Raw genomic sequence first — 17,917 nt, 5'->3', positions numbered from 1 at the left:
TATGTCAACAATAAGATTAGATTGTATGTAAATTATATTAAACTTTGTTGAGACGAGACAATGGGACAAATGATGTCCTGTCAGGTGACAAGCGCTGTATCAGTGTGTGCGACAGTGCGTGTGTGTGTATACCGCTCCCATGTTGACCCAGTGAGGGCAGCCTTTTAACTGCGCCGGTGTCCAGGTGAACAACTGAACCCGGCAAACTTGGAACCAAACCGTGCACTGGGAGACTCATGAGCGCGAACAGCCGTAAAAACGCACGTACACACTCTTTATTACTGTCTTAATAGAGTTTTCTCCCCCCTGGCCAACCAGCTACTAACTGGAGCCTTACTGGAGCCTGAAATAGCCGCAGAATCCAATTGCGCCAATCCCCTCTGTGCACATAAATGACAGAACACGAACCGTACTGAGAGCAATAGAAACATACAATTTAAAGCTGTGAAGTTTACCTGAAGAAGTTTGTTTTCCCAGGACAGCAGGAGAAGAGACAGCAGAATGAGTTCTAGAACCCCCATGACCCCTAAAATCGTCCACTTCATGGTGGTCTGACACAAACAAGAGGACTCAATTAAAGCTGCTAAACTAGCAACAGAGGTCAAACTCTATATTCATTTCCAGGGTCCGTCTGCCGCGTAGCGAACGTCCAACATCTGGTGGTGACAATTAAAGTGTCGCTTTACATCCCTAAAAGCGGCACTTTCCAACATTTCCGTGTTGGGACGGACCTTGTAGAGTCAGCAGCAAACAGTCAGGAGGAAAGCAGAGGTAGGAGGAGCCGCTGTCCTGAAACTAACGATGGGTGGCTCGACCAATCAGAAACGGTGTTGAGAACATGATGGGCGGGGCTATGGAAAGAACTGGAACACGTGGAAACAGACAACAGGACAAGTGTAAACGCAACAAGAAAGCCTTTTTGTGAAATAGAAAGATGGAGGGATTAATTGTTCTCTTTTCTGCACATCCAATATATCCACACGCACGCGCACACACACACACACACACACACACACACACACCCCTACGCACCCCCGCACACACACACACACACACACGCACACGCACACGCATACACCCACACACACACACACCAGTGACAGGAAGGGTCTTTGCATTATGAAGGGCTGTGTGGTCTTTTAATGAAACTTTTTTTAAATTTAATTTCAGAAGGTAAAATTTTTCTTCTTCATCTGCCTGTCAAAAGTTTTTATTTTTATTTCATCACAGTGTTTTTTCCTATTCTCCTAAACACTTGTTTTTCATACACCGATGTTTAGGTAACACTCCAGTGTTCAATAAAACCATAATGATATACAAGATCTGAATACAATAACAAAGCCCATACCACATTTTCCAGTTAAAATATGACAGACAGTTTTTTCATTTTAATTTTATTTCATTTTTAACTTTTTTGTTGAAGGGGTTATACACACACCGGCCTCTTTATTAGGTACACCTTGCCAATACTGGGTTGTACTCCATTTTGTCTTCAGAACTGCCTTAATACTTTGTGCCATAGGTACTGGAAATATTCCTCAGAGAGTCTGGTACATACTAACATGATAGCATCACTCAGTTACTCTGTTATGGATTCTATCTTTCGTCTATGTCTTTTATGTGCACACACACTTCTAGAAAGTGATATTTTATTTTATAGTTAAAAGGGGGTGCTTTGTTATTTTGGCTTTGGATACCTTGAAACTATTGACATTAACTGCTTAGTGATTATAGTTTTTGTGTTACACCGAGTGCTTGAATTTATCCTTCGCTGTGTTGGGGAGGGGTTGTAACAACAGGTAAATTGAGAGCTTCACTTTTTGACTCGGCTCTCTCTTCACCATGACAGACTGGTACATCACCCGCTTCACTGCTGGTGCTGTGCCAAGTCGCCTGTTGATCTTCTGCCCCAATTTTCCCATTTGTGAACAAGATTCCAACACACTTAAACTCCTCCATTTGGGGCAGGACATCCTCCCCGAACCAGAGAAAGCACTTTGCCCTTTTCTCAAGACCATGGCCTCAGATTTGGAGGCACTGATGCGCTTCACACTCAGCTGCGAACCACTCCACACACTACAAAACATGATAGCAGCCTCATTTAGTTGGTTCCACTTACTAGATTTCTTTAACACATAGAGCTCTGACGTGTTTTATATTTTGAACTCTACTTTATGGGTTTAAGAAAGTAAAACTTTCAGTTATCTTTCAGTGTTGACTATTTGAGAAATTTGTCAAATTTGTTTGAACTTGGATTTGTATGTCAGAGGGGGAAAACACAAGCGTATGGAATTTAAATCACAGGGAAAAAACATATTTGCACTGACTTTTGAATTGGGAATGATCATGTATACACCGTATTTAAGTCATATATTGAATTCTGTCAAAAATATACACATTTTACAGCAAATTACAAAGGACTACTACTTCCACTATTTTGTGGAAATTCTTCATGCAGCTTGCAGAACTCGACCAGTGACAAACTATGGCCCTCTGTAGCCATTGATTATGTCTTTGTTGACGTATAATTGGATCAAAGTTTTTGCTAATTCTTGCTGTTTGCTCTTTAACTATAGTTATCCCAAAATATTTAACTTCAGACTTCACTGGAATTTCTGACAAAGATAATTCATTACAACTATTGATTGGAAGAAGTTCACATTTAGATAAGTTAAGTTTAAGACCAGAGGCTACTGGAAATATATTTGGAAGTTTAAGTGCAACATAAATTTGAAACTTATCTTGTAAGAACAGAGTTGTGTCATCAGCTAGTTGACTCATAGTTTTTTAGTTTTTCAGCTCAGATTTGCATAGGGAGAAGAAACAAAAAGGGTCCATCCATTTACTATACACCCTTGTCCCTTAGTGGGGTCAGGAGGGCTGTTGGTGCCTATCTCCAGCTAACATTCCGGGCGAGAGGCAGGGTCACCCTGGACAGGTCGCCAGTCTGTCGCAGGGCAACACAGAGACACACAGGACACACAACCATACACACACACTCACACCTAGGGAGAATTTGGAGAGGCCAATTAACTTGACAGTCATGTTTTTGGACTGTGGAAGGAAGCCGGAGTACCTGGAGAAAACCAACCCATATACAGGGAGAACATGCAAACTCCATGCAGAAAAAAAACCCGGGCTGGGAATTGAACCCAGAACCTTCTTGCTGCAAGGCAACAGCTCTACCAACTGTGCCATAGTTACCTCACGGTAGTTCCATGAGGTAATTTTATTGAGCTATTTCCATAAGTATAAAGTGTGCAAATTGATTTTTGATAATTCTCTACTAAACCAAATAAGCCAAGTGCTTTGAAGATGAACTCATGTTCTATTGAGTCGAATGCCTTTTGAAAATCTAAAAATAAAAAAAAGCTGTTAGATGAAACCATTTCTGGATAGTCTAAGACAGTGTTTCTCAACCTTTTTCGGGCCAACGCCCCATCCATCCATTTTCTTGCACCCTTTTTCCCTCAGTGGGGTCGGGAGATGTGCTGGTGCCCATCTCCAGCCAACGTTTCGGGCGAGAGGCGGGGTACACCCTGGACAGGTCGCCAGTCTGTCGCAGGGCAACACAGAGACACACAGGACACACAACCATGCACACACACACTCACACCTAGGGGCAATTTGGAGAGGCCAATTAACCTGACAGTCATGTTTTTGGACTGTGGGAGGAAACCGGAGTACCCGGAGAAAACCCACGCATACACAGGGAGAACATGCAAACTCCATGCAGAAAGACCCCAGGCCGGGAATCGAACCCAGAACCTTCTTGCTGCAAGGCAACAGCTCTACCAACTGCGCCACTGTGCAGCCCTGGGCCAACGCCCCCTTAGCCTTTATTAAGGTCCCTCACCGCCCCATCCAAAGAATTTGCAGGCTACTTTGCACTGACCATTATTTTATCATTAATATTACCATCACTATTGTAGATGTTTTGATTTTTATGCTTGTTTCTGTATTACCATCAAGATAATTTCCCAGAGAACAAAAAAGCCACGGGAATAGAAATTATTTTCACAGGCATCTATGAAAAATCTAAGGAACATTCAAGTTAAAATTGGTAGGCATAACAGCAGCCAATCAGAGTGGAAAAAATATTCTTATTTTGTGCCATTTTCTAGTTGTTAAATATTCCACAAAATGACCAGATAAAAGATGAACAACATGCCAGTTTAAACTTTGAACTATTTGCAAAACGACTGAGCTCTGCAACATTAAAACATGGATAGAACTGTAACTACATTAATCATAACTCTTCTTCTCTTCAGTGTTTCTGTGAGTTTCTGGTGGTGCAGCTCTGTGCTGCCTTCAGGAGAATGGGACATCAGAGTATCATCCATAAAACTTCACCCACATGACATTTATTGTGCAAACCAGAGCTTTCAGTGGAAAAACAAAAGTTCCAGGTCCTTTTAATGCCATAGAAATATGAGACAGAAACATGGATTATATCTTTATATAGACCTGTCTATTGATTTATAGATTAATAGTTTTACTGGACAGAAATTATAAAGATCAAATCTGGTTCTTAATCAAATCCTAATGAGTCAAATTGAAAGTGTCATGGAGTCATCAGCCTCATGACATTAACACTGACATGAAAAATAACATTGAAGAAATAAATATATCAAATCTAATTAAAAACATAAATAAGTGATAAGTTATTTACTGTTATGGTCTGTAAGATATATTTATTCTCAGTACTAGATATGGTCTCAACAAACCCATGGCACTTTAACAATATTATTTTACCTTTTATCTGGAAATGGTGTCTGTTTATTCTTGCCATACAGTCTCTGTATTAATTATTGCTCGAAAGGTCTTGCCATACCAGTTTATTCCTCTGTATTTACTTTAGTTTCTTAGTTTATTCTTGCATTTTGTTCTTCATTCATTTCCATTTAGTTTCCTTTGATTAATATTATCCTCTCTTGATTTATTGCTATGTCCACTTTAGTTTCTTTCCTGTTGCTAGATTTATTTTATCGTTTATTGACACTCACCATCAGTAATCTTCACTCATCACCTGCTGCGCCGCCTAATCGTCATGTGTTTCACGTCATGTGTTTCACGTCATGTGTTGATTTTTTCACTGTTCAGCTTCGGATTCTCTGTTTTTATGCAATAATTCACATCTAGTTCGTCGTTCCGTTTTTATGTCCCGCTTCTTCTGTTTCAGAGTTTTGCGCAATGTGCGCGTCTTTTTTTTTTAAGCCCCTAAGGTGCAGGGCGGTCGGGAAGCGTATCGATGGGGAAAAGGCAGACTGACATAAACGTTTTGAAACAACGGAAACAATTTCTGCATTCTGATTATTGAAATTTAAAAGTGCTGTGTTGTTCTATCACCCCCGTTTCATACCGGACCACTTACAGCACCGTGTTAACGCTATAAAATGAACGCTCTCTATTGTGGTATCACTCATGGAGGGATTTCTTTATTTCTTTATTTAAATGGGCTAATTTTTCAGAGGGATACACAGTGAGGGTATTTATCTACCAGTAGCAGGAGTACGGAGCTGCGCCAATAAGCTAACAGAAGTGTTGAGGAAAAATGACTATTTTTAGTGTTTAACACAGTTTAAACCTTTTAGAACAAATTTCTTAAGTTTGAACAGATTTGTGTTAGTGATTTAAAACCCGAAGAACTATTGCTGGGTTAAGTATTTAAAGTACAAAGGAGAATAGAGATCTGCAGGAGAGCTTCGGCTCAGACCCCTGGGGTCTTATCATTAACGACATTAGGTCATAAATTAACATATGCAGGAAGGTGGAGGACAGTATCACATGAATTACTCTGAGAAAGGGAACTTTGGTCGGTTCACGTAACCAGGATGAGAAGTCTTCCAAAACTAACATCTGACATGGTGAAAAAAACTGAATATAACATAAAATGTTTTAAATCACTAACATTTAATTTGTAAGACATTTTTCTTAGTTATTAATAACATGTTTTGACTGAAAATTCTATCATCTTGTTTTAGAATTAATTTAGTCAATGATGAATGTATTTGAAGTTGTATTATTTCTGACTATATTAGAATCAAATGAAAATGTTTTGTTTAGTATTAGAAAATACTTAGGTTTATGGTGAATGAATGTCTTAATTCTTATTTGTTTCTAATTCCTAATTAGAAACAGGAATTGTACTTCATTATTTTCTGTTGATATTATCTATTGCTTTTGTTTGATATCAGGACTAAACTTTGGAGATGCTGAGTGCAGAAGAACAAATTGGGTTTTTGGAGAACTTTTCATTGAATTAAAATACAGTATTAAAGGTTTGTTCCTGGCAGAGCAGAAGAGAAACCAGAATTTCACAGCTACCTGTGAGGTTCATTCATCTGTTTCTCTTGGCCCAGATGGCTGTAGAGCCGGATAGTGTTAAGAAAATAAATTTAAAATAAGTTAGTTTTAGAATTTATCATGACTTGATTGAAATACCATAATTATAGTTTTAAAATTTATAACATATTCTGACCTATTGATATATATTTTACTGTAGTTAGTTATTTTACTGTAGTTAAAGCAGATTGTTTGCCATTGTTGTCTGGGAAACAATCAGTAGGAAGTTCTAGCTTTTCACACTGATCTGTGAAAAGCCATAAACCACCATGAATTCAGAGAGTCTGCTTCTACCTTATTTAACAAAAGGTGTTTGATCTTGTGAACAAATTGCGGGACTTTTTCTAAATTTAAAAGGGCCAGAGATGCCTTCCAATTGGTCAAGTAGAGCTACGCCTTATTTGAATACATTAAAGAGGAAAACACGCCTACAGGTATAAAAGTTTGTGTACAAGGGAAACAATTCAGAAAAAGCTGATTTATTTTACTTCTGCACCAGCTCTTTCTCCAAGGACGTCCTTGATATTTCTTTGTCTTCTTGTCTCAGGTAACAATGTTTGTATCTGTGTTTCTTGAGTTTCCTGTACTATCTTATACTTTCTTCTGATTGGATTAAATTCTGTAATTCTGTGACGTCAACACGCATTGTTGTGTTTTTGTCCCCACACGTGGCCAAGCGAGAGAACCCGGGATCAAAAGGAAGAATCAGAGCCAGAGTTTTGCTAAATTTAATTGTAATATAAAAATTCTTCCTTAACAGAAGCTAACAAACACTGAATAGAAGAAGAGCTGCCATCGATACAGTTGCAGCCAAGCATGGTTTAATGTTTCACAATCCAGTTTTACCAAGTTGCTCAAAGTGTAAACTGGCATTGTTGGGCATTTAAGGTATAAAGTTTACCTTCGACCAAACGTCGAAGGTAAACTTCAACGTTTGGCATCCCAGTGCCCCCCTTTTGTAAAAATGTCTGCCAGCGCCCCCTGCCGTCCTCTGAATGCCCCCTGGGGGGCGGTACTGCCCACGTTGAGAACCGCTAGTCTAAGATATCAAGAACCAATCTTATGTTATCAATAATATGCCTTACAGCCATAAGGCCATTTTGAGAATCCTCTATAATATCACTAAAAACTTTTTTTTTTAAATTTTGCCTGACAGCTGGCTAAAATTTTGTAATCTCTGTTAAGTAAAGAGATAGGATGCCAATTATCCAAAATTAATGCATTTTTCTGAGGTTTTGGGATTAGAGTAATTCAACTTTGAGAAAGTGATGGGGGAGTGTTTCATTACTAATGCTTTCAATAAACACAGAATGTAAAAATGGAGTGAGTTCTTCTGAGAACATCTTATAAAGTTAATCTGTACCAGGGGATTTATTTGATTTAAGAGTCTTAATAGCTTGTTTAATTTCGTCAGGTGTGATTGGAGAGTCACATAATATTTTGTTTTGGTCACCAATTGTTTCTGTGCCACTTAAGGAGTTAAATAAATAATCATGTTCCTCAGGAGAATGTCTAGACTCATACAATGATTTGTAAAAAGTTTCACATATATTGCAATCATTTTGGGGTCATCAATAAATGCGCCACTTGAATTAAGTTTAGTAATACCATTTTTTGTTTGACTTTGCTTTTCAAGTTTGAAGAAGTAGCTAGAATTTTGTTCCCCCTCTTCTAACCATTTGGCCCGTGAACATATAAAAACTCTTGTTGCTTTTTTAATATAAATTTGATCAAGTTTAAGCTGAAGGGTTTGTAACTTGGCCATCTGTTGCTCAGATAGATTTTCAGAAAGAGTAGAGGATAATGAAATCAACTCAGAGACCAAGCAGTTTTCCTCTTTTATGCTATTTTTTTTTATTCTACTTGCCCCAGCTTTACTTAAGATCTTTCTTAAGTCATATTTTAAAAGCTCCCAGTAACGTCCATAATTATTTTCAGATTGTGCTAGTTTTAGGTACTCTGTAATTTTGTTTTTAATTGTTAAATAGACAGATTTGTCATTAAGAAGGGAGTTATTCATCTTCCAATATGCAGGGTTCCTTTTAGTAGTTCTATCAGGGGAAATACAAACCGAGCCGATCAACCTCATCATTCACAGTAATGTTGAAATCTCCTAAAATTATCTTAATATCATAAACATTTTTAACAAGAGCATCAATATTGGAGTCCAAAGTTTCAAACAGCCTGACAATTTCCTTAGCATTGTTATAACCATAAATGTTACCAATAAGAAAGAAAGAATTATCATATGTGATAACTGTGAGAATATAGTGTCCAGCTGGGTCGTCTTTGGTGAAGATGATGCTGCTATTAAATTTGTGTTTCAAAGTTAATGTACCTGCTGTACGGTGGATGGCCTATGAGCTCCATGGGCCATCCACAAGTCTTCTCCCCACTGATCTTTCCAAAATTTATAGTCACTATCAAGGAAATGAGTCTCTTGAAACAAACAAAATTCAGCACCACAATTTTTTGCAAACAAAAATAGTTTCCTTTTAATGATATCCCTCAGTCCTCGAGCATTAACTGAGAAGAACTTTAACATAGTAATAAACAAACAAGATAAGTGTCTGAGTTTTAGTCAAACTTAACTGAGAACATAGAACCTTTCCTCCATATTAAGTTGAATGGGATCCAACATAACAGTTATTCAATTTCCTTGCCGTCCACAAAAGCTCGTTGTCCTACAAAGTATGCGATCTTCTTATCCTTGCGGGCTTGTTGCCACAGCTGGCTCCGTTTCTCACGGTCTTCCACTGAAAAATCTTCTTTGAACAGGAGATTTCTTTGCTTCAGGTAGTCAGAATTCTTTGCCATTTTCCAGATCAAGTTGCGGAAATGCTGCATAGAGAATTGGATGATGATATCTTGAGGTTGTGGTTTGGTTGGATGTTTTCTGCTGTTGAGGAAAAATTATTATTTTTAGTGTTTAATATGGTTTAAACTTTTTTGAACAAATTTCTTAATTTTGAACAGGTTTCTGTTAGTGATTTAAAACTAAACTATTGCTGGGTAAGTATTGAAATAATGGAAAAGGAAAATAGAGATCTGCAGGAGAGCTTCCGCTGGGACCCCTGGGGAGATATCAGAGAGGACAGGAGGCCATAAAATTAACATATGCGGGAAGGCAAAGCAATATCACTTGAATCACTCTGGGAAAGAGAACTTTGGTCGGTTCACATAAGCAGGATGAGAAATCTTCCGTGAACATCTGGGATGGTGTAAAAACAGAATGTTTTAAACCACTAACATTTAATTTGTAAGATTTTTTTGTGTTATTAATAGACTGGAAATTGTATTATTTAGTTTTAGAATTATTAATTTAGTCAATGATGAATCTATTCAAAATTGTATTATCTGTGACTATATCAGAATCAAATGGAAATTGTGTGACATGAAAATGTTTTATTTAGTATTAGAAAATTGCCTAAGTTTATTGTGAATGGGGTTTTTGGAAAATGATTGTGTTAATTTTTATACTTAGGATTGAATATTATAGTAGGTTAAAAAAAGGAATTTTACTCCATTCTATTCTGTTGATTGTATGTATTACTTTTTGGTTTATTGCAGGACTAAATCTTTGAGGTTGCTGAGTGCAGAAGAACAAATTGGGTTCCTGGAGATAACCTTTCCTTGAACTAATTACAGAATTTAAGTTTGTTCCTGAGAATCTATGTAGGGAGAAAAGCGAGAGAGATTCCAGTTTCACAGCTATTTGTGAAGTTCCTTCCTCTGTTTCTCTTTGCCCAGATGGCTGTAGAGCCGCAGGAGGCCCGGACAGGCCCTTCACTTCTTTTGTTTAACACGAAGGAGCAAATGGCTTTTGATCTGGGCAGTGAAAAAGGGAAGGTCTAAGACTCTCTAAAATAGCTCCTGGTTGGATGAGCAAAGATATGCCTTATTTGAATCTTTGACTATAAAACTTTCTGCACTAAGTAACAGATCAGATTTGCCTTTGCAATTCTCCAAAGACATCTTTGCCCTATTTCTCTACCTTCTTTGTCTCAGGTAATGAATCTATTGTCTCTATTCTTCTGATTAAATTCTGCAATTCTGTGACATCATCACGCATTGTTGTGTTTTTGTGCCCACGCGCCACCGTCGAGAGAACCCGGGATTTCAACAGGAAGAGAGAGCCAGATTTTTTTCCAAATGTAACCAATTCAGATACTCTTCCTTTAACACTGCCTAGCCGATAGGTTGAATCAATCACCTCCTCCAAACGGCAGTTTAACGACCAAAGGAATGGAAGACAAGTTGCATCAGCGTTGTAAAAATTTATCTCATTAGCGGCCCCTGGTGGCAGGCCATTATAAAATAAATTCTGTTTTACTGCCCTTACATTCCAGATATCTCAAGTTGTTTTATGACTAGTCGTTTTCGTAGATACCTCTAATTATATTTTGTCTAACAAAATATCTATTTGAGATATCTCTAATTACATTGACTAGTTGAAATGACATCAGATTTACCATTGAGTTACATAGCGACTTCAATTCAAGAAATCTACAATGATTTTCTGACTATCTGAAATACACATTTCAGATATCTACAATTGAATTATGACTAGTCATAAAGTAAATTCGAGGTATCGCGATTTTAGTTTTGACTGTAGTCATAATTCTCCATAATTCAAAATAACTTAAATGTATTTTTGGATAGGAGATATGTAGTTTTGACTAGTGGACACTAAATAATAGATATCTTAAAAGCAAATAATGACTAGATAAAACTAAATTAGGGATATCTTGAATTGTATTTTTGACTAGTCAAAATTCATTTTCAGATATCTCCAAATGAATTAGAGATATCTTGAATTACAGTTTTCTATTTAAGATAAATTAACATTCTGACTAGTCAGAATGACATTACTGATATCTTGAATATGCACAGCAAATTTGGAAGTGTTCAGTCAACTCCTACAGAGTTTAATTCAACACTTTGAAAGTGTCTATATTGGTCCACTCAGGACAGTGGTCCTTCAGGACTGGAGTTTATCACATGTGGCATAGATCAAGCCAACGGTCCAGCACAGCCACTCCACCGTTTTGCAGTCTACAGCCGAAAACGACCTTCACAACTAAATAATGTAACTCAAATGGCCTCCAGATTTTCCTGACAGCTTTAATGTTCGGTTAAGATAATAAACAGTCGTATATACTGTGATATCGAAACAAATAAACGTACGTTAAGCGAACTATGTATATGAATCCATACTCTTGCGTAAACGGAAAATTAATGCCTCCATAAAAAATAGTCAAAAATATGATCATTTTAACATGGAACTTACCTTGTTAAGCTCCAGACAAGACGCCATACTGCTGCCTCCGCTCCTCAGGCAAACATGTGACCCAGTAGCGGAACAAGTCGGCGTCGGGCCGGGGGGCGGGGCTAATGACCGGGCCCAAATAGTAAAGCTCATGATAATTTAACTTTACAACATGGACATGCCCGCAACAGTGGAGCTAACAAGTTTCATCACTGTTAATAAAATAAATTTAGAACATGCTAGTTTTAAAACTTAACACGTCTTGATTGAAATAGCCTAATTATAGTTTTAAAATTAATAACTTATTCTGGCCTATTGACCTTTATGTTACCTGTAGTTACAGCAGATCGTTTGCAAAGATCTTTTGATCTGCCCTTTGTCTGTGTGGGAAAACAATCAGGAGAAGTTCCAGCTTTTCACACAGATCCGTGAAAAGCCATAAAACAGCAGGAGTTCAGGAGAAGCTCTGCTTCCACTTTATTTAGATAAAGGGGACAAATGGCCTTAGATTGTGACTTGCAGGGAGTTCCTGGCTTTAGAAAGAGGGTCAGAGACAGCTCCTGGTTGGATGAGCAAATATACGCCTTATTTGAATAAATTACAGACAAGAATACTCCTTTACTATAAAACTTTCTACACAGAAGTAACAAATTAGATTTGCTCTTGCAATTCTCCAAAGACGTCTTTGCTTTTCTTTCTTTCCTTCTTCTTCTTTCCATTTGTCTCAGGTAAATGAATGTATGTCTCTGTTGTTCTGCAGATTCTGTTGTAATTTCATACGTTGTCTTCTATTGAATTAAACTCTGCCATTCTGTGTCGTCAACACTCATTGTTGTTTGTCTGTGTGGCTACACGCGGCCCGTCGGGAGGACCTGGGATCCAAAAGAGGACGATAGGGCCAGACATTTCCAAAAATATACTATAACTTAAAATCCTCTTCAACATCACCACACTATGCGACTATGTCATTCTGAAATCCATCTGACATAAAGTACAACAAACCAAGAAAACAACAGAAACATCAGGCTACTGGTCACTAATGATGAAACAACACAAATTCAAATCATGTTAACCTAGTGCGTAGAAATTCTCTAGCTAGTTTGCCATTTGTTTCCAAGTGACTGATGATGACGTTGGTGACAAGCTTTACCCAGAATGCACTTGGAGACAATAAGGACAATTCATTTGTAGTTTTGTGTGCCATAAAGTTAAATGTAAGAGTGAAAATAAATCCAATCATGTAGCACATTTTATTCAATATTTTACACCCACTATGTCACTAAAATCAGTCAGTCTGGTAAAGTTTTTAGCAACCATGAGTCAACAATGGGGCACCCTACTATAAAAGCTACTGGGGCATTGTACACAGTTTTTAACAAGAGAGAGCCATCCTTTTACAGCTCTAGTCAGAAAAGAATTGGATCCCTAAAGGCATGTTTTGCCTCCCATCTGGGCCCCCCTCTGGTCCTGTGCTAGGGGCCTGCTGCACCCCCTACCCTCCCTGTAACTCCTCCCCTGAAGTGACGTCACAAATATGTTACAACTGTGGGATGAACTCTTCTATGTTGATTTCTAAATAAACACCAAACTGAGCTAGTGTTGGTGTTAATTTTGAAATCAACACCGGACAGTATTGCTTTTATTTAACTCTTTGGAATAACACAAACTCTTTAGGGAAACTTAACACTCATGTTGATGAATTAGACAAAACAAGTGTTGAATTAACACTGTATTTTTAACACTTACACTGGAAATCTAACACTTTTTAATTTTCTGTGTGTATTCTGTATAGTAAAAACATCAATGACTTGCATAGCAATTTGAAAGTTTAATAAACCAATAAAAAATAGAAAAAAAATTGTTTGAAAATGCACCACTTTTAGCTTTCAGAGCAGTCTTATGGTTTATGAAGTTTTGTGTTTTCCATATATCCAACATTGCCAAGCTCTTTCGGCATTTACTGATAATTTTGTGCAGGAAACATAAAATTCTGCAGGCAACTGTTTGGACAACACAAGGGGGCTTCAACGCAATTCTAACAATGTATATTTATTTTGTAAATAAGGATATTTCTAATATTGATCGGTTGAAATTGTGAATTTGCTTGATTTTAGTCAAATAGGTTATAGTTTTTGAATAAGAGTTGATATTTAGTGGTGAACGTTATTTTAAGTTCAGATGTTACGGTTGTAAGATTGTGGTTTGTAGCTTATACTGTCTTTTTTTTATGTGTGTTTGTACATACAGCTCTTACGGTTAAACTCATAGTTTACTTCCGATAAACCCCATTGTTCATCAGTAAAGCCACAATCCTTCCTTTGGGGGGTGGGGTGGGTCTGCTACAGTATGTATTAGTGCTGGCTATGTAGGGCCTATACTGGTCCACAAGACCGATCCTGGAGCAGGCCCATTCTGTATTTCTGCTACTCGGTAAAAGTCCCTCCAGCACGAGAGGTCAAGCGGTGTGTGACTTGGCACGTTTTTCTCTGGATCAGTTAGTGTGGCCATGTGCCACAGATAATACTTACTTCAATCCCTCCTTATCCTACAGCTCAACCTTTCACCTAAAGAGGAAGATCTTCACTTTCACTCCCTGCTGGTAGAAACATGTCTTCTCTTTCTTAGCTAATGGCTTAATTGTCCAACTGATTGTTGTTGTTCTTCCTGACATGATGGAGAAGGCTTCAGTAGTTGGATGAAAAGGGGAGCGTCCCTGTGCAGACAGCTCATCATAACCCCATCTCTGTATCAAGTAAGTAGCAGCTTTAGTCTGTTTGCGTGAGCAGCTTTCTCACTGATGGCTCCTGAGGTTGCCGTAAAAAAGCCCAATTGTTTCCTTCATCTTTATTTGTAATGTTGGTTTTATTTTAAACTTGAGCTTCCAAAACCATAACAAACATCAAGAGAGCATTTGAATCTATTTATTTTATGACATACTTAGGTTATTCCTTCAGGGAGGCTCTACAGCAGGGGTGCCCAAACTTTGAGACCAAGATTTGCTTTTTCTCTCACCAGCCGGCTGAGATCTACCACATGACACAAAGATATTAAAATTGTAATTGAAACTCTATTGACTTATTTTATATGCAAATATGCATCAATTGCAGAGATATTAAAGTGACAGAAAACCTAATGTACCGTAGGAGGTTGCTGGTTTCTCATAGTCAGGAAATGGTTGCAAACCTGAGGCCAGCAGGTATCAATCAGTTATGGCAGATCTGAACAATATGAGAAATTTCACACTGATAGGAGGAACCAAAGAGCACTGTTAAGATAAAAGCACATCTTCTGAAGTTGGGGCATTTTTCCTCCAACAGGTTCGAGAGGCATCACCTCAGACCAGATGTTGGACTGGAATTTATTTCAATGTCATTTGTGAATGTTAGCTCCTCGTTTTAATTAGAGAAGCTATGCAGATTGAAAAAGGTTATCATTTCAGAGACTGTTAGAAAAGGCTTGCATGTCCCATTAAGAATCTGAAGGCTGTTGGTTTTCCAGAAGTTTACAAATGCATGTAAATCCACCACTTGTTCACTAACTGTGAGAAGTTTGACTTATGTAATCATACCTCTTTTCCATTCAATAATTCATAAGATAAATAATCTTCCCCTTCTAAATCAAAATAGTTCCTCAACCAGATGAAAATAATACGTACACACGTACACATACACATCTACCTGCATATATACATATCTAATGTATACCAATATTGCTGGGTTTCAGACACGTGACCTGGATGACGTGAAATTTAGATGGAGGTCCGGAAGGGGACTTCTCTGGTTCAAAACGAAGCAAAATTCATCACAAGAGTACGCCAATGCCCTAAATAGGCTGGAACAGATGAGGCATCTCGAAAAATATATGTGAATATGTAACCCACATAAAATGGGATAGAATGGCTGTTTATCATCCGACTTCTAAGCTGGAAGTTGTGAAGTGAGAATAAAAAAGACTGAACTTCAGTTTTTCTGCCGAGCATTGTTAGAGCTAATGGCTACTGGTTTTGGGTAAAATGTAATGTTTAATATTGTGTTTGAAAAATGCTTTTGCAATTTACAGAAAAGTAAATTGACAATGTAGTGAAATACTGCATTGAGGTAAAGGAGAATTGTTTTGTTGCAAATTATTTGATAACAAATTGATGTCAAATATGATGTCTACAGAAACATGATTTAAGGATTAAAGCTAGAACAGCTTAATAAAATTCTATGATTCTGCTGGTCCTGTCTGTTGACAGGTCAGGTTTTTTTTTATGCTGGATTGTTCCTGAGGTGGATTCCCCCTGTGACTTCGATGACCAGCCTTCCCACCTGGACTTAGAAAGAACTGGATTCATTCTTTTCCATTTGGAGTCCTGCTGCACCCCGTGGTGTGGTAGGCCTGTATCACTCATATCTTCACACACAGTTGGTTATGAGTGAGACCACTGACTGACATTTTTCATTCTTATTGTTTAATCCTGGAATTTCTGACCTTACCTTTTGGACCAGTTTTTATTCAAACTGCTGTGTAGGAAATTCTCCTCATGTGAACGGCGTTGAGTTGAACCTAATTGGAACTGAAATTGATTAATCTGTTGCCTATTACTATTTAGAATTCAGATTACCAGGGTGCACGCAAAAGATTTAAAACTGAGAACTAGCACTTGGCCAAGTATTTTTATTATTTCTTGTATTTCATTGTGTGTAATTTTATTTTCATAATTGTGTGTCTCGTACAACTGTTTGTCAATTTTATGGTTTATGTCACTATAGCCAGTTCTTTAAATTCATTTAACTGCCTTTGTGTGTCATTTAAACACCCCACCATGCTCCGATAGCCGAACCTATTGGCCCAGTCATCTAATATACATGTCATGTGGCGGTGGTTTCCGGTGAGTGAAACGCAGGCAGGACCCAGGATGTAGCGGGAAATATAAGTATTTATTGAAAAACAGGAACAGCGGGGAACAACACGAGGGAAACTGGCAGCACGGAGACGGAGGAAATAAACAGACAATCAACAGGGACCAAAGACAAACTCTTGACCAGGAATCGACGAGGACTACAACTATCGACATTCAATTGACAAGGACCCGACGAAGAACACAGACAACAGGGGAGACTAAATACACACGGGGCAATCACGGGAACGAGACACACCTGGGAGACAATCAACGGGGAAAGACGCAGAGACAGGACTAACAGGGAACAGGATCACACAGGAACTTGAAAATAAACACATATAAATACGGATCATGACAGTACCCCCTCCTCAAGGGGCGACTACCAGGCGCCCAACAAGAAAAGTCCAAAAAACAAAAAACAACCCAACAGGGTGGGCGGAGGGGCGACGGCAGGAGGGCCAGAGTCCAGAAAACAAAAAACAGATCCAAAACGAAACTAACACCGCAAAACCCTCCGGGGGCCGACCACGGCACAGGAGGTAGACCTCTCGTGGGAGGTCCGGCGGGCGGCGACGCAGGAGGCGGAGCTTGAGCCGCGGCGGGCGGCGACGCAGGAGGCGGAGCTTGAGCCGCGGCGGGCGGCGACGCAGGAGGCGGAGCTTGAGCCGCGGCGGGCGGCGACGCAGGAGGCGGAGCTTGAGCCGCGGCGGGCGGCGACGCAGGAGGCGGAGCTTGAGCCGCGGCGGGCGGCGACGCTGGAGGCGGAGCTTGAGCCGCGGCGGGCGGCGACGCTGGAGGCGGAGCTTGAGCCGCGGTGGGCGGCGACGCTGGAGGCGGAGCTTGAGCCGCGGTGGGCGGCGACGCTGGAGGCGGAGCTTGAGCCGCGGTGGGCGGCGACGCTGGAGGCGGAGCTTGAGCCGCGGTGGGCGGCGACGCTGGAGGCGGAGCTTGAGCCGCGGTGTGCCGGTCGGAGCGCCGGCTGCTGCAGGCGCTGGAGACTCGGGTTCGGGCGGAGCAGAGGCCGTGGGCTCGGGCGGAGCAGAGGCCGTGGGCTCGGGCGGAGCAGAGGCCGTGGGCTCGGGCGGAGCAGAGGCCGGGGGACCGGCAGGACGGCCGGGCGGAGTCTCGGGCAGAGCGCCGGGGAGCTGCGCACCGGCAGCGGACTCGGGGAGCTCTGGCGGAGCGCCGGCTGCTGCGGGCGCTGGGAGCTCGGGAGGAGCACTGGGAGACTCTGGAGGGACACTGGGAGACTCTGGGAGACTCTGGAGGGACACTGGGAGACTCTGGAGGGACACTGGGAGACTCTGGAGGGACACTGGGAGACTCTGGAGGGACACTGGGAGACTCTGGAGGGACACTGGGAGACTCGGGGAGCTGCACACCGGCAGCGGACTCCGGCGGCTGCTCACCGGCAGCGG

At 40.0% G+C, this 17,917-nt stretch overlaps 1 protein-coding gene across 2 annotated transcripts in view; it reads right to left on the bottom strand.

Annotated features, from left to right (window-relative positions):
* Positions 1-794, bottom strand: part of ern2 (endoplasmic reticulum to nucleus signaling 2) — a 95,728-nt gene extending 94,934 nt beyond the window's left edge. For both annotated transcript variants that reach the window (XM_008405687.3, XM_008405727.3), the window contains exon 1: positions 456-794. In XM_008405687.3, the coding sequence (XP_008403909.2) occupies positions 456-545 (90 nt within the window). In that variant the 5' untranslated portion in view covers positions 546-794. The remainder of the gene's footprint in view (positions 1-455) is intronic.
* Positions 795-17,917: the final 17,123 nt, after the last annotated feature.

This window comes from Poecilia reticulata, chromosome 1 (assembly GCF_904066995.2).
Source record: "Poecilia reticulata chromosome 1, P_reticulata-male-v2, whole genome shotgun sequence".
NCBI classification, from domain to species: domain Eukaryota; kingdom Metazoa; phylum Chordata; class Actinopteri; order Cyprinodontiformes; family Poeciliidae; genus Poecilia; species Poecilia reticulata.
The sequence above is the reverse complement of the archived record's forward strand: the minus strand, read 5'-3'. Positions and strand labels throughout refer to the sequence as shown.